Source organism: Taudactylus pleione, unplaced genomic scaffold (assembly GCF_031769625.1).
Source record: "Taudactylus pleione unplaced genomic scaffold, aTauple2 ptg000660l, whole genome shotgun sequence".
Classification (NCBI taxonomy): Eukaryota; Metazoa; Chordata; class Amphibia; order Anura; family Myobatrachidae; genus Taudactylus; species Taudactylus pleione.
Window position 1 is genome coordinate 2013072 of NW_028285062.1, and position 26656 is coordinate 2039727.

At 47.1% G+C, this 26656-nt stretch overlaps 1 protein-coding gene across 2 annotated transcripts in view; it reads left to right on the forward strand.

The window, feature by feature from the left end:
- The first annotated feature begins 669 nt into the window (after window positions 1–669).
- The window catches only part of GALC (galactosylceramidase), a 52299-nt gene continuing 26312 nt past the window's right edge, over window positions 670–26656 (forward strand). Inside the window, exons 1-7 of one of the 2 annotated variants that reach the window (XM_088455550.1) lie at window positions 670–921; window positions 2288–2356; window positions 4716–4779; window positions 14993–15106; window positions 16608–16747; window positions 19611–19649; window positions 20247–20374. In XM_088455550.1, the coding sequence (XP_088311676.1) occupies window positions 760–921; window positions 2288–2356; window positions 4716–4779; window positions 14993–15106; window positions 16608–16747; window positions 19611–19649; window positions 20247–20374 (716 nt within the window). In that variant the 5' untranslated portion in view covers window positions 670–759. The remainder of the gene's footprint in view (window positions 922–2287; window positions 2357–4715; window positions 4780–14992; window positions 15107–16607; window positions 16748–19610; window positions 19650–20246; window positions 20375–26656) is intronic. The other variant, XM_088455549.1, reaches the window with a different exon arrangement.

Genomic DNA, 26656 nt, shown 5'->3' on the forward strand with positions numbered 1-26656 from the left:
GTTTTGGGGAGGGTCGGGATGCCGGCACCGGAAATGTAAGACTCAGCATCCCGACTGCCGAGCGCATACCAACTATCAGCGCCGTAACAGGACGGCAGTGCGCTCTGTGCTGCACTGTCGTCTCTCTTGCTTGCCCCCGCCCCCTCCTTCCCGTATGTGCTTACCTTTTCATCCAGCCATCGGGTGGAGGGCGGGAATTAATTTCAAATTATTCTGCTCTGCCGCGTACCACTCCAGGTCTCTTCCCGCAGACCTACGGAGCACAGCAGGTAGCGGCAGGTGACCTTGCAGGATTCCGCCTTGTGCGGAGGCACCGGCCGCACCACCCTCCCTACGGCCCTACCAACTATACATACAGACCCTCCAACACGACCCCTTCCATCCGGTACAAAATGCTCTGCTCCTGGATTTCTCTCTTAATTGATGATTGCCATCACTTGTGCTGATACACCGGACTCATCTATTACCTGTTCAACACAGGTGGCTGCAATCATACATTAGGTGTGAAGTCCAGGAACAGAGCATTTTGTACAGGGTGGAAGGGGTAATGTAGGATGGTAGGCAATATATATATATATTTATACAGTTTATATGCACTTATTTATATTATTGACCAGCTGAGTGATAAGGAGATGCACACGTGAGCGGGTCAGGTGACAGAGAGGTGCGGGCAGTACTGGCAGCAGGCTTGGAATGCTGAGGTCGCTTCCGGGTTGGGTCACATGACTGGCTCCCGCTGGCTGCTAGCTGGTGCCGGTGATGGCGGGGCTGCTGAGAAGGCTGAGCGGGGACAGTGTCGCCGTCATGTTGCCGCTGCTGGCCTGGCTCTGGCTGCAGGGGGTCCGGGCAGAGTATGCGCTGAGTGACCGGGGAGGACTTGGCCGGGAGTTTGATGGGATCGGAGCTGTGAGCGGAGGAGGGGTGAGAGCGGTGCTCCTCTGTCCGGGGAGCTGTCACCCGGGGGTGCTCTAGGAAAGAGGCTTGGGGAGGGGAAGTGATGGGACCAAAAGAGGGGGGTGATGAGGCTGCAGGTGGAGAATGAGGGGGGTGATGGGGCTGCAGGTGGAGAATGAGGGGGGTGATGAGGCTGCAGGTGGAGAATGAGGGGGGGTGATGGGGCTGCAGGTGGAGAATGAGGGGGGTGATGGGGCTGCAGGTGGAGAATGAGGGGGGTGATGGGGCTGCAGGTGGGGAATGAGGGGGGTGATGGGGCTGCAGGTGGGGAATGAGGGGGGTGATGGGGCTGCAGGTGGAGAATGAGGGGGGTGATGAGGCTGCAGGTGGAGAATGAGGGGGGTGATGAGGCTGCAGGTGGAGAATGAGGGGGGGTGATGGGGCTGCAGGTGGAGAATGAGGGGGGTGATGGGGCTGCAGGTGGGGAATGAGGGGGGTGATGGGGCTGCAGGTGGAGAATGAGGGGGGTGATGAGGCTGCAGGTGGAGAATGAGGGGGGGTGATGGGGCTGCAGGTGGAGAATGAGGGGGGTGATGGGGCTGCAGGTGGGGAATGAGGGGGGTGATGGGGCTGCAGGTGGGGAATGAGGGGGGTGATGGGGCTGCAGGTGGGGAATGAGGGGGGTGATGGGGCTGCAGGTGGAGAATGAGGGGGGTGATGGGGCTGCAGGTGGAAAATGAGGGGGGTGATGGGGCTGCAGGTGGAGAATGAGGGGGGTGATGGGGCTGCAGGTGGAGAATGAGGGGGGTGATGGGGCTGCAGGTGGATAATAAGGGGGGGTGATGGGGCTGCAGGTGGAGAATGAGGGGGGTGATGGGGCTGCAGGTGGAGAATGAGGGGGGTGATGGGGCTGTAGGGGAATGAGGGGGGGTTTGGGGCTGTAGGGGAATGACGGGGGTGATGGGGCTGCTTTTGGAGAATGAGGGAGGTGATGGGACTGCTGGTGGAGAATCGGGGGGGTGATGGGGCTGTAGGTGAAGAATCGGGGGTGATGGGGCTGTAGGTGGAGAATCAGGGGGGTGATGGGGCTGCTGGTGGAAAATGAGGGGGGTGGAGAAGTGCTCTGTGCCATGCTGCCTGTTAGCTCCACCTCCTAAATAAAGTGTATGTACCCGAGTGGGCGCCATGCCGCTTGTCTCAAATATTGCCTCAAGTGTAAACACCGTAGATCTGTCTAACCTTTCCTCATACCTAGTATACTTATCTTTATTACCTGTGTGTATTCTTTGGGGTTAGACCCCCCTACCCTATAACTCTCTACCCCTGTCCCGTACCTCCATTCCTGGCTCTTGGTATCTCCATATCTGCTGATCTGTTTGCGTTTGTCTTCTAGGCGACCTCCCGTCTGCTTGTAAATTACCCTGAGCCGTACAGAACCCAGATCCTAGACTACCTGTTCAAGGTAAAGACGTTTCCTTGTTCTGATCACCGTTTGTGCCAAGAACATAAACATACCACATTTTTTGATTCATATATATTATTTATATTTATATAAGTACTATTACTGGTGTCGGCGCTTTTCGTAATATTGTTGGAATATTGTCCCAAAAAGTCCTCGAGTTAGAAAAAGATCCACTATATTCCCAATCTTGAAGAGGGCCACTCGTGAGCTCCCAAGAGAGGACTTCTGTTGTCACGTCCTCGGGGTTTTTTATGAAATACAAAAGATGGAGAAGAGCGCCTTATAGTGTAGTATTGTAATATACTTTATATTGCCACAGGAGTGTGAATATGCGTACCATGTGGCTCCAATAAATGAGCATGTAGAAGTAGATCTTTCAATGAGTCCCCTCTGATCGTTCTCACTGTTCAGGTTTGGGCTAAACACAGGGCTCAGACGTACATAGAAAAGATAGATAGTGCTCCCATAGTGTAGTAGTTAAATACAATTTTATTCTATGTACACGTAACACAATTTATAATTACTTTAGAGCAAAGTGCAAAAGGCTTATCTGGATGCTTAACCAAGTAGGAAAGCACAGAGGGCCCGTTTCTCTCTCTCCCTCTCCCTCTCCCCCTCCCCCCCTCACCATAATAATAATAAATAGTGGGGTTTCGTTCATGAATTGATCAATGCATGAACCAAAACCCCACTATTTATTATTATTATTATTATTATTATTATTATTACTGTATTATTAGTTATGGTGAGTACAGAACCCCTGTGATTTCTATTTAAGAATGTGGTCACATACCATGTTGCACCCCAAGTCTAGGGTGCTGTGGATCAGTGCTATATATATCTATATCTCTATCATTCAGAAATGTCCGTATTAATCCTTGGTTACAGAGCGCTGTATATGGACTGATTGGATAATAACTGGTAACGAAGTCCCTGATTACAGTCTATAGTCTGCGTGGTCGCAGTGTCAGCGTTTAACATGTCGACATGCACAATCCAGAATGTCTACATTGATGATGTCGACATTAATGTGGGTACTTAGAAAATGTCACACGAAAGAACGCTGCCATCGTCATAATGTCGACTTTTCCAGGAGTGTTCGCTCTATTGTCAGAGACAGAATCAGAAGGGAGCCCCAATGTCAACACGCTGACAATGGCAACATGATTGTGACCATCGAACATGTATGCCGAACCCTTCTGTGTATGTGTATCGTCACCCTCAATGTGGCAGTAACTTTTTCCCTGTAAGCTCTTGTGTTCTAGTCTTTCCATGTCTTCTGTATGTTACAATTCCCTGTATGGACCCCTTACTCTGCGTTGATAATACCTCGGACGTGGGAGTGACCCCTTACTCTGCGCTGATTATACCTCGGGCATGGGAGTCACCCCTTACTCTGCGCTGATAATACCTCGGACGTGAGAGTGACCCCTTATTCTGCGCTGATTATACCTCGGACATGGGAGTGACCCCTTACTCTGCGCTGATTATACCTCGGGCATGGGAGTGACTCCTTACTCTGCGCTGATTATACCTCGGGCATGGCAGTGACCCCTTACTCTGCGCTGATTATACCTCGGACATGGCAGTGACCCCTTACTCTGCGCTGATTATACCTCGGGCATGGGAGTGACCCCTTACTCTGTGCTGATTATACCTCGGGCATGGAAGTGACCCCTTACTCTGCGCTGATTATACCTCGGGCATGGAAGTGACCCCTTACTCTGCGCTGATAATACCTCGGGCATGGGAGTGACCCCTTACTCTGTGCTGAATATACCTCGGGCATGGGAGTGACCCCTTACTCTGCGCTGAATATACCTCGGGCATGGGAGTGACCCCTTACTCTGCGCTGATTATACCTCGGGCATGGGAGTGACCCCTTACTCTGCGCTGATTATACCTCGGGCATGGGAGTGAACCCTTACTCTGCGCTGATTATACCTCGGGCATGGGAGTGACCCCTTACTCTGCGCTGATTATACCTCGGGCATGGCAGTGACCCCTTACTCTGCGCTGATTATACCTCGGGCATGGCAGTGACCCCTTACTCTGCGCTGATAATACCTCGGGCATGGGAGTGACCCGTTACTCTGCACTGATTATACCTCGGACATGGCAGTGACCAGGTCTATTGTGTAAGAAGAGCTGAGCTCTTCTTTATATGATTTCCTATGATATCAGTTACCAGCCTCCAGTGTGCTCTCTGCCCCATGAGACATTACATTACCGGCCTCCACCTTCATGTGGTTGATGTGTTGTCAAAACTTGTATATTATTTACTATAGGACAATATAACGGGAAAGCCGGAGTGTAACTGTCAGGGAGATGGTAACGTCATTGGTTCTTTTATTTCCAGCCGAATTTCGGGGCTTCCTTACAGATCTTTAAGGTGGAAATTGGAGGTGATGCCCAGACGACAGGTAAATTATACAGTATTACACCTTTACCCAGGCGGGCACTATGAAGGATCTTCTGCTGCTACAGAAACATTATTTCTGTAGAATATAAGCGTAGTATATGCACAGCTTTCTTCAAAGCTCGTTTAGGAACCACCAAAGTGTGCTTGGATTAGATTTGGTGCTGTGCCTCTAGAGTGATGTGATGGCGATGTGCCTCTAGAGTGATGTGATGGCGATGTGCCTCTAGAGTGATGTGATGGCGATGTGCCTCTAGAGTGATGTGATGGCGATGTGCCTCTAGAGTGATGTGTGGGTGATGTGCCTCTAGAGTGATGTGATGTGTGGGTGATGTGCCTCTAGAGTGATGTGATGGCGATGTGCCTCTAGAGTGATGTGATGGCGATGTGCCTCTAGAGTGATGTGATGTGTGGGTGATGTGCCTCTAGAGTGATGTGATGGCGATGTGCCTCTAGAGTGATGTGATGGCGATGTGCCTCTAGAGTGATGTGCGGGTGATGTGCCTCTAGAGTGATGTGATGTGATGGTGATGTGCCTCTAGAGTGATGTGATGGCGATGTGCCTCTAGAGTGATGTGATGTGATGGTGATGTGCCTCTAGAGTGATGTGATGGTGATGTGCCTCTAGAGTGATGTGATGTGTGGGTGATGTGCCTCTAGAGTGATGTGTGGGTGATGTGACATGTGGGTGATGTGCCTCTAGAGTGATGTGACGTGTGGGTGATGTGCCTCTAGAGTGATGTGATGGTGATGTGCCTCTAGAGTGATGTGATGGCGATGTGCCTCTAGAGTGATGTGATGTGTGGGTGATGTGCCTCTAGAGTGATGTGATGGCGATGTGCCTCTAGAGTGATGTGATGGCGATGTGCCTCTAGAGTGATGTGCGGGTGATGTGCCTCTAGAGTGATGTGATGTGATGGTGATGTGCCTCTAGAGTGATGTGATGGCGATGTGCCTCTAGAGTGATGTGATGTGATGGTGATGTGCCTCTAGAGTGATGTGATGGTGATGTGCCTCTAGAGTGATGTGATGTGTGGGTGATGTGCCTCTAGAGTGATGTGTGGGTGATGTGACATGTGGGTGATGTGCCTCTAGAGTGATGTGACGTGTGGGTGATGTGCCTCTAGAGTGATGTGATGGTGATGTGCCTCTAGAGTGATGTGATGTGTGGGTGATGTGCCTCTAGAGTGATGTGATGGTGATGTGCCTCTAGAGTGATGTGATGTGTGGGTGATGTGCCTCTAGAGTGATGTGATGGTGATGTGCCTCTAGAGTGATGTGATGTGTGGGTGATGTGCCTCTAGAGTGATGTGACGTGTGGGTGATGTGCCTCTAGAGTGATGTGATGGTGATGTGCCTCTAGAGTGATGTGATGTGTGGGTGATGTGCCTCTAGAGTGATGTGATGGTGATGTGCCTCTAGAGTGATGTGATGTGTGGGTGATGTGCCTCTAGAGTGATGTGATGGTGATGTGCCTCTAGAGTGATGTGATGGTGATGTGCCTCTAGAGTGATGTGCGGGTGATGTGCCTCTAGAGTGATGTGATGTGATGGTGATGTGCCTCTAGAGTGATGTGATGGTGATGTGCCTCTAGAGTGATGTGCCTCTAGAGTGATGTGATGTGTGGGTGATGTGCCTCTAGAGTGATGTGATGTGTTGGTGATGTGCCTCTAGAATGATGTGATGTGTTGGTGATGTGCCTCTAGAGTAATGTGATGTGCCTCTAGAGTGATGTGATGGTGATGTGCCTCTAGAGTGATGTGATGTGATGGTGATGTGCCTCTAGAGTGATGTGATGTGCCTCTAGAATGATGTGATGTGTTGGTGATGTGCCTCTAGAGTGATGTGATGGTGATGTGCCTCTAGAGTGATGTGATGGTGATGTGCCTCTAGAGTGAAGTGATGTGTGGGTGATGTGCCTCTAGAGTGATGTGTGGGTGATGTGCCTCTAGAGTGATGTGATGGTGATGTGCCTCTAGAGTGATGTGATGTGCCTCTAGAGTGATGTGATATGCGGGTGATGTGCCTCTGGAGTGATGTGATGTGCCTCTAGAGTGATGTGATGGTGATGTGCCTCTAGAGTGATGTGTTGGTGATGTGCCTCTAGAGTGATGTGTGGGTGATGTGCCTCTAGAGTGATGTGATGGTGATGTTCCTCTAGAGTGATGTGATGTGATGGTGATGTGCCTCTAGAGTGATGTGATGTGTGGGTGATGTGCCTCTAGAGTGATGTGATGTGATGGTGATGTGCCTCTAGAGTGATGTGTGGGTGATGTGCCTCTAGAGTGATGTGATGTGTTGGTGATGTGCCTCTAGAGTGATGTGATGTGCCTCTAGAGTGATGTGATGTGCCTCTAGAGTGATGTGATGTGTTGGTGATGTGCCTCTAGAGTGATGTGATGGTGATGTGCCTCTAGAGTGATGTGATGTGTGGGTGATGTGCCTCTAGAGTGATGTGATGTGCCTCTAGAGTCAGGTTTCCCAGAAAATCACAACTGGAAGGTGCACAGTTCCTCCCATCAAACATATTGGGTGTAGCCCAATGATGGGTCATTCATGCACACAGCACGCTGTCAGCAATGATTCCCTGGGTCTGCCTGTCTAATAGACTGCACATGATTTTGCTCCTATGCATGCACTGCCATCTTGACGCACTAACCCATGAAACTGTATTTGCGTGACGTTACACAAGAGAGCATTTGGTGCATACTCTGTTATGAGCCTTTGAAGTAAATTTACTAAAATGGAGATATGCCCAAGGAAACCAATCAGATTGTACCTATAATTTTCTAGAGTTTACCAGATAAGTGATAGCTTGAAGCTGATTGGTGGATATGAGGGAAATCTCCACTTTTGTACAAAACCGCACTTTGGAGGAGGAGTTTGGGGCACACACAGTTTATATTCCCATCTATATAATTACATGGGTGATGGTTATCCTGTAACATATCTAATGCTGCATCCTGCCCCAGTAACGTTTGTGACCCTGCCCTAATCTACCTGACGGCAGAGGTGGGAGACCACCCCTGGATGGCTGGCCTCAATCACATAGATGGATACCTGGCATTTAACTCACTTATACACCTTTTAGATTAAAATGCCAGATCGCACTCCGGGATTTTGAAAGTGGGTCCGACCTGGATGAGACCCCTTTCAGCCAGGCGGCTTATTCCCGGACTGGCCATGTTGGTGTAGTGCCAGCGCTTGGCAAGCTTCGGCTCTTCCTATGCTGGAAATGGGTCCTGGGCTGGATGACCCAGGTTATCCGTTTACACTGCAGCATTACCCAGGTAGATTCTGCTTTCAACCCTTCTAACTGCCCCGGCTTTCAGACTAAGCAAAATCCCAGTTACATGTGCAATAACCCTGGATTTTACTGCTAGTCTGAGATGGGCATTAGTGTCTGGAGAGCTCAGCTGAGCAGTTCTTTACGTTTCATTGTGTTCTTTTTTTTATTTTTTTATTATAAATGTGTTTTTTTTGATTCAATAGCATTTTTTGACAAAAAAAAAAAAAAATCTAAATCCATACAATTTAGAATATCGTAGAAATATAGACATGGATACAATTATCACACAGGAGACAATTTATAAGACTTATCTTTCAATCAAGCATAAATTTAAAATACAACAATATATAAATAAACCAAAAAAAACAATAGAAATCATACAAAAATGCAAAAACAAGTGTATATATAAACAAGAAAAAAACCCATAAATGTCAACATAATAGTGCCGTGCGGACTAGGGAACCCCTGACAAGGATATAGGAGGGTCGTTATCTATTAGGCGCAACAAATACCATGAGATGCACGAAAAACATTGGATGAGCAACCGTTGAGTTTGCGATAGGAGTGTATCTATATAGCTTTCCCAGACGATAACACTTGTTGTCACTTTAGATTCTTTACACAGAAGAAGCCTCCACCCAATCCATTCTAAACAAAGAAAATATATTTTCCTTGAATAAAGAGAAGTGAAGCATTCCCGGCTGAATTCATACCTGTAATATAGTCTCTTTTTAGCAGCCGCACTCAAAGCAAGCAAGAGTTTCCGACTCCCAGGTGCCACTCTCTGACCTTGAGGTAGGATCCCTAGTATGGCCCATTCAGGAGAAAAGGGAACAAAATTGACCAAATGCCCTAAAGCAAAACTGCGAATCCTGAGCCAAAAGGCTCCAACCAAAGGGCAAGACCATAGACAATGGTACAAATCTGCATTATCATCCCCGCAACGAGGGCATCTATGGAAATGGGAAGAACCCAGGGTAGTGTACAAGTGGAATAGCCCCCATCAGAGGTGGTAGAGGCTAGGACAGTAGAGCATTTTAAACATGCATGGGATAGACATAAGGATATCCTTCAGAGGAAGTAAGTATCAGTAAGGGTTGAGGTAATATGTTTAAAAATGGGGCAGACTAGATGGGCCAAGTGGTTCTTATCTGCCATCAAATTCCATGTTTCTAAAAAGCCCCGTTGGACGCTAATATATGTTCTATGGAATACATTTAAAAATAACTCCTTATAAGAGCTCATAGAAAGGAGACTACTGGATTCATCAAGGGCCTTGAGCAACTGGTTATTTGTTAGATTTGGGAAATGTAACCACTGATGTAGGCCGGATTTAAGTTTGGTATATTCTAAATTATCCCTTTAAAAAGGCATAGTGAAGAGAGATAACTTTACATCTAGGGGTGGGACAGGACAAAAAATTGTCCAAGGGATTATCCTAATCTGACGTTACGTACATAACGTACGTAAAAATTATGTACAACATGGCTAATGTAATGATGATGCCTGGAAATATGGGTAGGAAGCTAAAAAGTCATATTTGCCCACCTCCTTTCGGAATGTGAGGGGCGGTTTATTAAGTTTAGCAACCAAACACCCAATAGAAGTGATACCCTTTTCTGACCACGAGAGGAAAGGGTTAGAGGCCAAGCCCCGCTGGAAATCGGGGTTACATAGAAAAGGATGAAAAAGCGTTTTATATGCATTCAACCCAGATTTATGTTGCAATATGTGCCACACTATACGTGTACTCAAGAGAAGAGGGTTTTCCCTTAATTGCAAGGGGATTTCTGTATCATGGAGATGAAGAAAAGAACACAAGTTCCATTAATCTAAGAAATTAGCTTCCAATACCGTATCAGTGTATACACTAGAACCCTGCAGCCAATCGCGAAGGTGGTGCAGCAGGGCAGCGGGATTATAATTCGTTACAATGGGAAAATTGATACCCCCATGGGTCTTTAGTTGTAGACGAATCAAGCCAATTGTACGCCTTTTGTTTTTCCGGGATGTAGTTTGGAAGCCGACTGTCTAAATGCTGACCACCGGCTTCCAGACTTTCTAATCCCGGTGTGGTACTAATGACAGGCGTCGAAAACTTGACGCCTGTCATTAACCATATGCCGGAAGACAGACGCCCGGCATACCGAACAAAGGTAAGCCGGGTGCGGGAAGCTGCGCGCGAGGGGGGGGGGGGGAGGGAAGGTTAGGTTTAGGGCTCCAGGGGGGACTTTGGGGCAGGCACCCCCCCCCGGGAGGGTTAGGTTAGAGTAAGGGGGGGGGTTAGGGTTAGGCAACCCCCGGGGGGAGGTTAGGGTTAGGCAACCCCCGGGGGACTTTGGTTTAGGCAGCGGGGAAGGGGAGGTTAGGTTTAGGCACCTGGGGGGGAGGGTTAGGGGTAGAGTTAGGTTAGCGATACTTACCTTAGGGATGATCGGGATTTTCACCCTTGCCGGGCTGCCGCTGTCGGGATTTGAACCGCCGGCCCTGCGTCCGGCGGTTATACCTACTACACCCGTTTTTCCAAATAAAGTTACTGAGTGTTGTGTTGAGTTTTTTGGTGTCTGCCACAGTGAGCAACAGAGGGAGAAATTGAAACAAATACATCAATCTAGGAAAGGAAACCATTCTAATCAAACTGACCCTGCCCAGATAGGGGATCTCGAATCATGGACGCCAAAGCTTTAGAAAAATTCAAAGAGTATAAAGATGAGGGGTTCTTGGTAATTTGCACTCCGAAATAAGTAAAACTTCTTCTACCACACTCAAAGGGAGTTGTAGCATTATTATTATTATTTATTAACAGTTTCTGATATAGCGCAGCATATTCCGTTGCGTTTAACAATTGGAAACATTTATAGAACAAAACATGGTAATAACAGACAGATATATAGGTAGGAAGGCCCTGCTCGCAAGCTTACACTCTATAGATTCCAACTAGGGCGTATAAAGCCTGGTTTCAAATAAAAAGCAATCAATTTCTCTAATTAACCTGTAAGCCAGATATCGCCCCAAAGTCCCTAAGCAAAGACATAGAATGTTGTAGAGAGGACGGGAGAGAGAAAGCAAAATATCATCGGCGATGCCGTAATTCTAATTTCTCTGTAGCCTAATCTAATGCCATGGATTACTGATGATTGATGAATTAAAGGAAGTAAGGGGTCTAGAGAGAGATTAAACAGTAACGGCGACAAGGGGCATCCCTGGCGAGTGCCTCTAGTCAAGGTTATGTCACCTCCCCGCAGACCATTCAATAATATTGAAGTTAATGGTGAAGTATAGAAAAAGTGGATCAAACCAATAAAATCCTGACCAAAAGCGCGGCGGGAGAAAAATTTACACAGGTACGACCACAGGATAGTATCGAAGGCTTTATGGGAATCGAGACTGAGAAGCATTTGGAAGAAGAGGCATCCCTTTTTTAACACCCCATCCCCAACGGTATACAATCGGGAAACTGGCTGCCTTAATACCAACAGCCGGCTTCCCAACTGTCATATCCCGGCGAGGGGGAAATGCCGGGCGTCTAGATGTAGACGCCTGATAATTTCCGGGCGCCGCGAGCGGACAGCTGCAGGGGGGAGGGTTAGGTTTAGGGCACCTGGGGGGGACAGGGTTAGGCACCCCCCCCGGGAGGGTTAGGGTTAGGCTAGGGGGAGGGAGGGTTAGGGTTGGCACCCCACGGGGGGGGGACGACTAAAGGTTAGGCCCCCCCCCCCGGGGGACTTAGGTTTAGGCAGCGGAGAAAGGGGGGGGGGGTTAGGGTTAGGCACCCCTAAGGAGGGTTAGTTTATACTTACCTTAACGACGATCGGGATTTCCAGCGCTGTCGGGCTTCCGCTGCCGGGAACTCTGCTTTTGTCTGCCAGGTGCTGCCGGGAATCTTCCCCAATGGATCACTATGGGAGAGTAAAGGCTAGTAATAGTAATATACCACTACCCTACAGAAACATAGAAGCAAAAATATAATAAGCCCACAATATATTAAACATTTTGTTTGGAGGCACATTATTATTATTACATGTTATTTATAGGGCGCCAGAAGAGGTCCGCAGCGCTGTACCATACAGTAAAGGGTACACAGAACATTACATTACAATACAGTAACCAAAATATAAACAGAGCACAAGTAACAAATAGCAACACAATTGTCCATACACAATACAGCTGGGAAGGTGAAGGCTGTCATAGAAGTGCTAGAGAAGAGGGCTGTGAGACAATGGGGAGGAGGACCCTGCGCCTAGGAGCTTGCAATCTAGGGGAGATAGACAGATGACGTGAGGCATGAGTGTGTAGAGGGGGACCTGAGCGCAGGAAGTAGGCGAGGTAGAGACGGCTGAGGCGGGAGGGAGAGCGGCCTGGTGACACGGATATGTGGGGGAAGGGTATGCTTTGATGAACAGGTGGGTTTTCAATTCTTTATGACAACAAAGAGGACATTGTCCTATAACAATATCGGGGGCACATTTTAGCAATTAAGAGGACACAATGCAGCAGATAAAATTAAGCACAGAAGCTGCCGGAACTCGCTCTGGCAGATTCGGCGCATTAACTACAGAAGGCAAATTGTGCTTTACAGACTACAGAGGTGTGAGCAGAATCTGACAACTAATTGTATCTGCCCCATTATAACAATAGGGGGCACCACACATAACCATATGGAGCACAGTATTTATAACCATATAAGGGGCACGATAGCAGAGCCATGGACAGCTTTGGCCCCTGGAGGACTGTCTCGTTCACAGGATCACCTCACCACGTATTTAGAACCTTCACAAACACTAAAGTTCTCCTGTAAGTAAAGATTCGGAGTCTGCTGTATGGTGCACAACATAAAAGGGTCGTGTTTGGGAGCGTCTAGAATAGCAGATGAATGATTTTACGGCATTCTGGAATTGCTGCGTCACTCAGTACTGTCCGTTCCAGTTGGCAGGAGACTGCGTTGTAAATACTAGCCTCTCCTAGCGCCTGCCGATACGGTACTATTTCAGACAAGCGCGTCTTAAAAAACGCCAAAAACATTTAAATTCTGTCTGATTTACAAATCCCTTCACAGGAAATACTGTTTTTGTTCTTCTGGTGCTATCAAAGACAGATTCTGCCCCATTGTTATCAGGAAATGGCCGTTAAACAGGCAATGTGACCTTACCCAGCATTAAATCATGCCCGCTGCTTGGAGATTATCTGATACAAACCCACTAAATGTCAGTAGGCCTTAAAGGGACATTAACTGTGTTCTAAATATTTGTTTTGTTGAGGGGAAAAAGCTTTATTACTTATCAGCTTAGATATACAGTTACACACCGCGGTGGCGGCCATGTGACTGATTGGAGGTTTAGGGTTATGCATCTGATCACATCACTATGAACCAGCGGCACGGTGTGAATTGGAAGGATACACTGCAGTATCTGTTCCGCCTCCAGCGTGCGCGCCCCTCATGACACTTTCTGATTTTATATTGGTTCCTAGTTGAAAAAAAATTAAACTCCAATTTGCACCTAGATTTCCTGGCGGCACAGCGATTACATTTAATTGAACGGGCTGCTGGTTCTAGTGGTGGAACCTGGCTGTGCTTTGTGGGTGAGCAGTCCGATTCCCCCATTACAGCTTCTCCATATAGGCAAACGGGCTAAAAAGTACCTCTCCCTTTGAATCAGGCGGTTGCGGTCTGGTCATCAGCGAATCGCTTACTATAACACTGGGCAGCTCTGAGGGCAAATCATTCTGGTCTTTGTATGGTGTGACCACATTAGGACACGTGTATCTAGATATCTTGCTTAAAACTTTTGACCAGCTCAGGTTAGAGTTCAGTTCTCCTAATTCAACCTTTTATTCGACCTAGTCAGTCACGCCATGATTTACATGCCCAGTGTGGAGACTCCCCACCCTGTATCTCTGGGCCTGATTCAGAGCCGCTCGTAAGCGGCCGCTCGTTCGCTCTGAGCGATATTCGCACAACTGCGCATGCACAAAACATCATTGCGGTCGGAAATCGTGCGCTCGTAAAACAGCGAGGGGCTGCTAATTTGATTGACAGAATGTACCGTTTGTGGGTGGTAACAGGGGAAGGTGCTTGAAAACAGGGGAGTGGAGATCCGAACGCAGGCGTGCCAAACGGTCAAAAGGGCGTTTAATGGGAGTGCATAATTAGTAAAGGAGCGTCATCGACCACGTCACTTGGTTGTCTTTTAGCCTGAACTGCTCACAGTGATAGCGGGAAGTAAATCCTACCACAAGCACTGCGAGCAGTTCTGATGCCTTTCGATGTACCCGATTAATCTAATAAATACCGGAGATGACGTGTGATGCGAACGGCAAAGGGGCGTCTTTACAAAATAGTGAGCGCATTTTTCAGACGCTCACTCAGACATAGAGGCGTCAACACACCGCAAAGAGCGAGCGCTCAATTTAAATATCCGGCCCCTTTTTTAGAGCGACCGTCCGCAAATAGTGTCCGGCTCTGAATCAGGCCCTCTGTCTCTCCAGGTAAGAATATGCTGCTCTCTCTGGGAGATTGGGGGTCTGTTTCTGCTCCCTACACTCTCTCACTTCTCAGATTTCTCCTGACCCCTCTATTTGTCATTAAACCTAAATGGGAAGTTGGTTTAGGGGCTGCTTCTGAGGAGCGTGGGCGCTGATATATGGTGGCACGTGTCAGGCACTTCTGGGATTGTGATCGTACCATGGTACCTGCTCTGCCCCCTCTTCACCCTGTCATTTGCCTTTCTGGTTTTCCATTAAAAGAATAATTTAATGTTATAATATAGAAATGTGTTTTTAAATTGATGACTCTAGCCAAGGTCATGATAGCCAGAAATTGTCTGTATTAACGTTCCCATATCGTGTCTAACCCTCTCCTGCGCCTCTTGTGCTGGGGTTTGGTTTTCTCTGCTATTGGGAACTGATTTGGGCTCCTGTATGTCCTCAGATGGCACCGAGCCCTCCCACATGCATTACCCCGATGACCAGAACTACTTTCGTGGCTATGAGTGGTGGCTGATGAAAGAGGCCAAGAAGAGGAACCCAAATATAAAACTTGTCGGTAAGAGATTCCTGACCGATCCTGTGACTGTAAGTGTTCCCGGCTGCAGACTGCGGCTACTTACTGTATTGGTTCGTACGATGCTGCTGTGTTACATGCGAAGAGGAAAAATGTTGTGTTAAACTCTAATCATAGCAGTAGGGACTCGGGCCTGAAACATCATTCACACAAGGTGGGAGAGTCCTCTTAGAGGGGATCCCAGCTCATCATCTCATCCCCACCCCCATACTGGGGATAGTTAAACACCTAAGCTATTATTTAAAAGGGTTACCCCAAACCCAAATGATTGACCCTCATCTGGATTGTGAGAACCCTGCCAGCACAAGGAGATTCCTGGGGTGGGGTGTTTCAATGCTAAAATCAAGCTGTAGAAAAGGAGGCTGGAGACATAACGCTGTTAGTCCCGCCCCAATAACTACTGGCCCTGAGGACAATGAGATGTAGGTTCAATCCCCGCCGTCGGGAGGGTTAGGTTTAGGGGTAGGGTTAGGATACTTACCGACAGGTGTCGGTATCCTAACCCTATCGGGATGCCCACATCTGGATTCTGACCGCATGGATCCCGAGCGCTAGCATCCCGTACCCAACCCAGGACAATATACAGCAACACAGTATCCGGTTGTCTGATCAACCTCAGTTAGATCAACAATACATACATCGACTCCATTGAGGTCAACAGGTACTAAAGATCAACAAACTATAGCTCCACCGCACCTCTATATCGAAAAAACGTGAGATCGACACTGACATTAGATCGACATATATGATCGAAACATAGCATACCGACAATATGAAGATCGACAGCACACATGATAAACATAATAAAAGATCGAAACTAAATTGGTCGTCAGTTAATAGATCGACATATAAAAGATCAACGAATCCAAGTTCGACACCAAATAGTCCGACAGTTAATAGACATAGCTAAGATTGACGAGTCCTAGATTGAAACTAAATAGGTCGACAGTTAATAGATCGACATACCTAAGATCAACATCGTCTAACTATTACTTGTCGATCTAAGTACTGTCGCCCTTATGTACCTGTCTATCTTAGACATTCGATATATTACATATCGATCTATTGTCACGTTAGACTGTAATATAGTCTGTCTAATGTTACTGTCGATCTACACTCCCTAACTAGTGTGGTCGACCTATTTATTGTCTATCTACACACGGCCGATCTACTAATCCACACCCCAGCAACACATCAGCAAATATGAAGATAATTGTAGGAGTGCAAACATTTACAAAAAGGAGAGTTCCCCTTTAAAACTAAAGGCTTTATATATGAATATTGATTCTCGGATTAAGGTGTCTTTTATACCCCTGAAAAGAAGATTGTCTAAAACTCATGCAAAGCTTTCAGGAGATGTTGCTGGAGAAACAGCAGGAGAAGGAAATGAAACGTTCTTGGTATACAGAGAATAAGCTGTGGATGGGGGAGCTGGACAGGTGAGACGACCACCTGGCCTCTGATATATCTCTCTGTATAATAGGCCTGCCCTGGGCGTTTCCAGGATGGATTGGTGACGGCTACAACTGGCCTTATTACTATCCTGATGTAACGGCTTACTATGTCGTCTCCTGGATCATTGGCGCCAAGCAGTACCACGATTTGGATATAGACTATGTTGGGGTGAGTTTGAGCCAGTTTCATTACATCTTAATCAGCCTTAATTTACTGGAGGAAAAGTCTGTGACCCCCTCAATGCAAAGACTTATTTTGGACTAGATACCTGTCTAGGATTACATATTTGAAGATGTATCCTTAACCCCTTAGTGACCAGATTACTTTTCACAAACTACGGAAAGGACAAAGACCTTGAAGGTTAGCCAGAAAAGCCATCCAGGTCTGCTACATGGGGGACATCGTGTAATGTAACATTTCCTCCCTATTCAGAGGGGAGACATAGTTCTCATGGTAGAAGATTCCTTCTCTTCTTTTGGAGCAGAAGGACCCAGGGTATAGTGTGATAGTGATGTAACCTAGGGTATAATGTGATAGTGATGTAACCTAGGGTATAATGTGATAGTGATGTAACCTAGGGTATAGTGTGATAGTGATGTAACCTAGGGTATAGTGTGATAGTGATGTAACCTAGGGTATAGTGTGATAGTGATGTAACCTAGGGTATAGTGTGATAGTGATGTAACCTAGGGTATAGTGTGATAGTGATGTAACCTAGGGTATAGTGTGATAGTGATGGAACCTAGGGTATAATGTGATAGTGATGGAACCTAGGGTATAATGTGATAGTGATGGGGATGTAACCTGGGGTATAATGTGATAGTGATGTAACCTAGGGTATAGTGTGATAGTGATGTAACCTAGGGTATAATGTGATAGGGATGTAACCTAGGGTATAATATGATAGTGATGGGGATGTAACCTAGGGTATAATATGATAGAGATGGGGATGTAACCTAGGGTATAATGTGATAGGGATGTAACCTAGGGTATAATGTGATAGGGATGTAACCTAGGGTATAATGTGATCGTGATTAACCTAGGGTATAATGTGATCGTGATGTTACCTAGGGTATAATGTGATAGTGATATCACCTAGGGTATAGTATGATAGTGATGTCACCTGGGGTATAATGTGATAGTGATGGGGATGTAACCTGGGGTATAATGTGATAGTGATGTAACCTAGGGTATAATGTGTTAGGGATGTAACCTAGGGTATAATGTGATAGTGCTGTACCTTAGGGTATAATGTGATAGTGATGTAACCTAGGGTATAATGTGATAGTGATGTAACCTAGGGTATAGTGTGATAGTGATGTAACCTAGGGTATAGTGTGATAGTGATGTAACCTAGGGTATAGTGTGATAGTGATGTAACCTAGGGTATAGTGTGATAGTGATGTAACCTAGGGTATAGTGTGATAGTGATGTAACCTAGGGTATAATGTGATAGTGATGTAACCTAGGGTATAGTGTGATAGTGATGTAACCTAGTTTATAATGTGATGGGGATGTAACCTAGGGTATAGTGTGATAGTGTTGTCACCTAGGGTATAGCGTGATAGTGATGTAACCTAGGGTATAGCGTGATAGTGATGTAACCTAGGGTATAGTGGGATAGTGATGTAACCTAGGGTATAGTGTGATAGTGATGGAACCTAGGGTATAATGTGATAGTGATGGGGATGTAACCTGGGGTATAATGTGATAGTGATGTAACCTAGGGTATAATGTGATAGGGATGTAACCTAGGGTATAATGTGATAGGGATGTAACCTAGGGTATAGTGTGATAGTGATGTAACCTAGGGTATAGTGTGATAGTGATGTAACCTAGGGTATAATGTGATAGTGATGTAACCTAAGGTGTAATGTGATAGTGATGTAACCTAGGGTATAATGTGATAGTAATGGGGATGTAACCTAGGGTATAGTGTATCAACAGTGTAGTGTTTATAGTGTTTCAGTATCAGCAGTTTTTTCCAGAAGTGGAAAAAAATTTAATTGTTTGTAGCCAATCTCTAGGCTCCTCCTTTCTATGTTATTGATGAGAGTGGCTACGCACAATTCTTTCTGACTAGATTAGGCATATGTATATAATTGGCCATATCAGAAAGTTACAGAGGATTTGCACTAAGGACGATTTCACATACTGAAAGTATTGAAATGACTTGAAGTGACTGGATAGGCTGCGCACTCAGTGATGTCACTGGTTCCTAGTGCCTGGATACACTCCGCACTCAGTGATGTCACTGGTTCCTAGTGACTGGATAGGCTGTATTCTCAGTGAGGTTACTGGTTCCTAGTGACTGGATAGGCTGCACTCTCAGTGATGTCACTGGTTCCTAGTGACTGGATAGGCTGCATTCTGAGTGATGTCACTGGTTCCTAGTGCCTGGATACACTCCGCACTCAGTGATGTCACTGACTCCTAGTGACGGGATAGGCTGCATTCTCAGTGACGTTACTGGTTCCTAGTGACTGGATAGGCTGTATTCTCAGTGACGTTACTGGTTCCTAGTGACTGGATAGGCTGCACTCTCAGTGATATCACTAGTTCCTAGTGACTGGATAGGCTGCACTCTCAGTGATGTCACTGGCTCCTAGTGCCTGGAAAGGCTGCATCTCATGTATATTCTGTGTTGGCGACTGGTGGACTCTATGTAGGAATCTATGTAGCGGGTGTATGTTTGTTGCGGAAACCATAACAAAGATAATTCCGCTAGATAAATCACAGGTTCTCAAACTCTGTCCTCAGGACTGCCAAACAGTCCATGTTTTCCAGGACTCCTTACAGAATCACAAGAGAAATAATTGGCTCCACCTGTGGAACTTTTTAAAATGTGTCCTTGAGTAATGAATTCACCTGTGCTCCTGCTGGGTGACCTGGAAAACATGAACCTCTGAGATAACTTATTATAAAGAAGAACTCCACCATCACATGTCTGTAACAGGCGAGAATTCTGTGAACTTGTTATTAAACCTATTATGTGGCGTTATGAAGTCTCATTTCTATCTTTGTATTGTAGATCTGGAATGAGAGAGCCTATGATGCCAAATACATAAAGGTAAGTGTCTGCTAACACGCGTGTTACACGGGACGTGAGTTCATGTCTATATTGTGTTTTGCATTTGCTTTATTGCTTTGTAGTGTCTTTCTAATCATATAAGCTAATTGCCTTTTCCGTTAAACTACATTTGCATGCAGAGACCCCTGCCTGAAGAGCTTACAATCAGACAGCAACCCATAAATGTAACACTTAGCAGCCAACCAGATATTGGCTTCCATCAGTCTAGTGAAAGTAACGATCTAGCGCTAACCACGTTATACAAAGGATGGATGAGCGTATAGTGGTCAGGGAACGTGCGCAGTGCTACCTCTATGGTAGATTGGTAGATAACCTCCGTAGCACATGGGGCGTATTTATAATGGGTGCAGGGTGTGCGGTGCACACGGGCCCCTGGGTCTGTGGGACCCGGACAGGGAGTGCAGAGAATGGAGGGGGGCACGGACAGGGAGTGCACACGGCCCCCTCCTCTGTAGAAACGCCCCTGCATAGCGCTACTGTTTGATCTATCCCTCCCCCCCATGTAGAGCGGGTGGGGGCAGACCTGGGAAGTTGCGGGAGTGGTAACTGCTGACCTCTGAACTCTGTGTCCTCGAGGTTCTCCGGCACACATTGGACAGGCTGGGGCTGGAGGACGTCGGCATCATCGCTGCAGATGGAAACTGGCAGATTGCGCACGACATGGTAGTTGATCCCTATCTTAATGACGCTGTTCAGGTCGTCGGGTAAGTGCATCCGAGGGGCTGTAGTCACTGTGTTACCCAGCATCCAGGCCCATTATATACATCCAGTCTGTGTACGATACCTGTTCCTGCTCCTGAATGTTGCGGCGGTGGTAACAGTCTTGGTTACACAGGAGATATGCCGTCCTGCAGCCTTGTAGAGAGCACTATAGAGACGAATCTGCGTTTCATTCAGTCACTCAGAGTTTTCTAAACTTTAATATTGATACTTCATCCGGGTCCAGTTCAAGGTGCTGGATAGACAGACGCAGCCTCAATGATTAAATCAGATTGATGATGTTAATGTAAGCGTAATAGACAGGCGGAGGTCACTTAGTGACCGGGATAATGATGTCAATTGTTAGACAGATGGAGGTGCTTCATTGATGGGGTCATGGCGTCATTAGCAGATGTAGAATAGAGTATGAAAAGTATACACGTCTGTAGCCCCTATGCTGACCGCAGAGCCTATACACTGTACACTGTTGTCGCCGTTCAGATCGCAGGGTGTATACGTATGAGCCTTTTATATTTCTCCTTCATCCACTAGGGGACACTGGAGTTCAAGACAGTGGGGTATAGACGGTGGTAGAGTAGAGCCTGGCACTTTAATTTAGAAGTGTGACTGGCTCCTCCCCCTCTATGCCCCATCAGCCCCAGTTTTTAGAATGTGCCCGAGAGAGCCGGTCGCACATTAGGCTTGTCTCCAGCCTTTTCATATAATTTTAATTATCAAGCATTGAGGACAGGCAGGCTGCTTACTGTGGCAGTCTGCCTGCTACGTGGGAGCCGCCGGGAAGGGCACCACACGGCTACTGCAGCCTGTGTCCGGTGACCCTGAGGAGGGGGCACAGCAAGAGGGAGTCATCGCACCCTGCGAGGACCTGCCACTGTTGACACCGGCATGTGTCCCCGGGTTCCTCGCCGCCCTCTCAGCCCAGCATCCCGGCCGCAGCAGTTGTAAGTATGACCACTGCTCCTGATTAGCAGGAGCAGTGGACATTAGAGCTGGGCTCAGTGACATGCCGCTAGCTGTCACTGTTAGCGGCGCTGCTAAAACCTCCCCCCGCTATCCCCCCCCAACTTCCCACGTCGGACCTGGGGACATAATTCCCGGTTAAAACACCGGAGCTAGCGGGGGTGGAGCTAATAATGGCGCGTCCTGCACAGCGGCGCCACTGGTACGGGCTCTCCCTCTCAGTGCTAGGCACTGCAGCAGTGGCTCACTGTGGTAAGGGTGGCTCTGTACAACAGCCGCTAAGCGCACTCAGCAGCCCGCCATTTATAGTGGACACTGCCGGAGCATAGCTGGCAGTCAGTCCTAACACAGGGGGTTTCTGCTCCCTCTTTTGTAAGAGAGTCGCGCGGCAAGCGCTGACTCATCCCTGCTCGGGAGAGTAATGAAGACCGGCTGAGCCAGGTCTCCCGCCCCTCCCCCCACAGTTAGACGGCTTGCTGCACTGTCAAAGAGCACCACGCTGGCTTAGGCTCAGAGCCGCTGCAGAGCGCGGCTGTTCATTACAGCGCTCTCGACTGTTGGTCCCCCCTCCTGTTTAAGGGGAGGGGATGGAGCGCGGGCCCCTCTACAGCAGAGTAATGCGCAGTGTTACTAATATGCCTGCTCCTCCCTCCTCTATAAGAAACACAGGGAGGGAGACTGCTGCGACCCGCTACTCCAATGGCCTCAGTAGGTGCAGCGCCAGTTGGAGCAGTAAGATCCCGGTAAAAAAAAAAAACCCACCAGTGCTAGCGGGGGCGGAGTTTACCGGTGGCCATAGTGGCTAAACCTGCCGCCCATTCCAGAGTAATGGCGCGTCCTATATATATATATATATATATCGGCGCCTTTTCAGTCGGGTTCTCCCCTCTTCTGCCGCGCTGTGCCCACGAGATGTCAGCCAATAGAGAGCTCACATACCACGCCGGTTTGCAGAGGCTAGCGCTTAAAAGCTTTCTGGAGTCTGTAAGGCGGGCAGCCAATAAGACCGGCACAGTGGAGTGTGGCGTAAAATAGCCCGCCTGGGATCCGGGTTCGAGACCCGCACTAAGCGCTGTCTCTATAGGCAGGCTGCCAGTCGCTCTGTTGTGGCTGTAACAACAAGATGGGCATAGGCTTAGCAGACATATGCCGACCCCCGGGCGTGGTCCTTCTCATCGGTCTCTTAATGAGAAGACCGCGGTATCCCACTGCTCCCATAACTAAGAGGGCCGTAGCGAGGAGTTACAGTGCGGCTCCGCATTTTGTAAAGTCCTGTTCCTAAGAGGTCAGCACAGTAAAAATGTAACCGTTTCTTGTGCCGTGCATGGCACATCATGATCTCCTGGGTTGTGAGTGTCACTCCGGACGTCCTAGGAGCAGTCGGCTACCTAAAGCAGCATCTGGCCAGCGACTCTGCTGGCATAATGCATAATGCTGATAGGTGGGGGCCACCACATCCCACTGTCTTGGGGATGGATACCAGCCTTTGCGCATCCAGGCTCCTTATAAGCGCAGGCGGCTACAGTTAGCTATTGTAAGAGATGACAGCTCCTGCTCTCCACTATACAGAAGGCAGCACTAGGCACATGGTGCCCGATCTCGTCTGATCTTGGAAGCTAAGCTCCCCATGTGGGGACGCTGCCATTCCTCTATTACAAGAGTCCTCAGCAGCACTGCGTACACACAGTGCCGGGTGAAGGTTTGTTAGTGCTGCCTCATACACTTCTGAATACTGATCAGCTGGGAGGTTTTCACCAGTGACTGGTTGAGGCCCTGTTTTTTATTAGACATCGTCTCGCTGGCCTCATAGTGGGTTGGGTTAAAAATACCTAACTTGTTTGTTATTTGCATAAACTAACGCAGACTGGCATGGTGGCCCGTGCCTTAGTCCTACATTGGGGAAAGCCTCCAAAGTAGGTTCAACTAGAGCTTGAATGGCTCACCTGATAAGGCGAGTACACCAGTGGCAGGAGTTTCCCAGGATCGAAACCAGTCGGGGACAGCACGCTAATAAAAAAAATAAAAAAAAATAATAATAATTCTTGCCCCCCTACGCCGTAGCGGTGTGTGTGGTATAATATATATATATATTTGTATTTTATACTAAACTCTGGTTTAGAACATATACTAGTCTGGAGTGACCTCGTACCTGGGCTCAAGGACCTTGCGTCAGCTCATATTCTACTTAAAGTATGCTCGTCACCTACTAATCTGGTATATGGGTACGTATGTATGTGTATATATGTATGTGTGCGTATATATATATATATATATATATATATATATATCCTTAGGGATAGTGTAAAGTGGAGCTATTATACGTAGCAAACTACCGCATCAGGAGAGTCCTTTCAATCTCAGCATCTTTCCTTATAAATATGCTAGGTATCAGACATAAAACCGATAGGAACAGATCCTACCCTCGCCTTTAGGGTAAGAACAAGAAGCTATATATAATAAGCATATCTATATATACACATACACACACACACACATATATATATATATATATATATATATATATATATACACTATCCAATTTAGGTGGCTTTATAGACTAGAGTCACTTCTATAAGGGACCCTATTCATGTCCTGTGGCCGCCTTGTTAGTAAATCTATGTACTTACATAGATGCTCCTGGGACACTAGGTGTCTAGGTTCAGCTCAGGCTGTTCTAGAGGCATTCTGCCTCACAACAATTAGGTCTTGGGCTATCGCATTGCGACCTTGGACAATATCTAATATATAATTGTTCACGTCAGTCAATGTCTACAGCCCCCCTTTTCCTGGGACATATTAATTACTTGGGGCGCACTTGGCAGTGCCCGGTAAGTACTTTCAGGACTAGTGCACAATATTATAAGACACTTAAATGCAGTGTCTAAGTACTATATAAGCATGCTAATCTCCTGGTGCAGGAGTCTGCCAAGTCAACTTAGTACTAACTCTTCTTTTCAAAGAGATTGACTTCCCAAGCACCTATGTAGGTGTCTGTGTGTACGTGTGTGCGTATATGGTATGATGTATAATTATATATATATATATATATATATATATATATATATATATATATATATATATATAGATTATATGATGATATTTTCCCATTCCTTGTATGAATATTTCCTAATCATTGGGAAGTCCGGTTTATAATCCCTAACTGGGGTTATGACTGACGATATATCCCCTTCATGGAAAAACTGATGCACGGTACCCTTTGCGGTATTCCATATTATTGACTTGTCGCATACGGCACAAGCTATCTCAGAAATCAGAATCTCTACAGTGGCCTCTAGATACGTTTCCTATCGGAGAATGGAGAATCCAAGTTCTATTCCATCCTCAGGGCTTAAGTGGTTAAATTACAACAGAGTTGCTGCTCCTATGCCTGAAGGACTGGGGCCTCCTGCTGATATAGACAGGGTCAGGCCTGGGTTATATTAGATGATGGGCATAAAGTAAAATGTTTGTTTTCCATATCACTCTTGTTGTGACTACTATGATGTCAGGGGTCACTGGTAGGGATCCATAATCTAATGGAAGTGTTCCTTGACCGGTACAGGGTTTTAGTTAATACCTTAATTCTGCCTCTTGGCTTATAAGTACTTCATCATTATAAGTGTTATTGTAATGATACACCAGTAGACCGGTTTTGGGGTATATGTATAATCTCTATATGGATACACATCCCTAATGGAACAAGCTCAGGTATAGAATGTGGTCCTGTTGATGACCTTCATGTCTCCACTAACATTCTACTAGTTTCTACAATATTTTCTAACATCTCCAGACTGCAGTTAGTGCTGTTGAGCATGGGTTCTTGCCCAACAAAGCCACTCTCAAAGTTGAGGCAGGTTGCTGTGGGATGGAAAAGGTCAGTGACATTCTATGTAGCGTCCAGAAGGCTTCTGGTTGCTCACAGGTAAGGTCTCGGAAGATGCTCCTATTCCATGCAACCTAACATTACATAGTCATTATCCTCTTCTGCACCCTAGCTGCTGTCCTAGCAGCCAATGTACTCCTTTATGGCACCTGTTCATATCTGTTGGCTCTACACTTTTTCGAGCTTATACGGGCGTGTAGGTTCATAGTTCCTACATAGCAATCAGTGACACTATTCTATTAGAATCACTTTGGTCTGGCCTAGGGTGCATCTATGGGCTAATGCACATATAACATGCCTGACGCAAAAACTACAGCCACTCCACACATCATATTGGAAGCTATGCTGTGTTGGGCCTGGTTAGTACTTGGATGGGAGACCACCTGGGAATACCAGGTGCTGTAGGTACACTGGTTGGCTTTCCTGTTTCATTACTCTGACAGGTTCCTGTCGGGTACTTTCATGGTTGTCCTAGTGCTCTAACCTTGCTATATGTGATGCTTCACAATATGGGTAGCTCGCTCTCCCTTGGTGGCTGTTGCATCAGTGTCTATCTTTATACGTATCTGTATGATTTGTTTATGTCCGGCAGTGCTGGGACTATTCTGTCTGCGACTGTGGCATCTTCCTGTTTTCGACTCTACATTGGGATTTTCTCGAGTTCTTCTCGTGTTATTGACCTTCTCCAATGGATTCTGGTTGGAGCTCTCTGCTACCAACAGTCCGGTTTGGTCTGTTTCAGCTGAGATTACAGTGTTCTGTAGCTTCTCATCTGCGGTTGTTGCCTCGCTAGCCGTTCTGTACCTTTCCACCTATGCTGTATGTTGTGGAATTTCTATGGCTGTTCAGTGATGGAATTTTGATTGTCTTTTGTGCTCTACGACACTTGATCCTCAGCCCTTGCCTTTTCTTTGGGCCTACGGTTCTTGGCGGTCCCTGTTTAGGTTTGGCCAAGGGGTCGGCCAGTTCTCCGCGCTTCCCACCCGGGAGGTTGGCTTTGGGACGTCCCCACTGTCTTGAACTCCAGTGTCCCCTAGTGGATGAAGGAGAAAACAGGATTTTGGTACTTACCGATAAATCCCTTTCTCCTATTCCACAGGGGACACTGGACGCCCGCCCAGCGCTGCGTACCTGCCGTTTTGGTTGGTTCCTTATAAGGTTGTGTGACTGCATGTGTTCCCTGCAGTGGGTTCCTCTGTTCTCCTTCCATCGGTCTTATTCAGTTCTGTGGACTTTCTCCTCCTTGTCTTCCTATTGTCCTCCGTCTCCTCTCGGGCTCAGTTCTTAAACTGGGGCTGATGGGGCATAGAGGGGGAGGAGCCAGTCACACTTCTAAATTAAAGTGCCAGGCTCTACTCTACCACCGTCTATACCCCACTGTCTTGAACTCCAGTGTCCCCTGTGGAATCGGAGAAAGGGATTT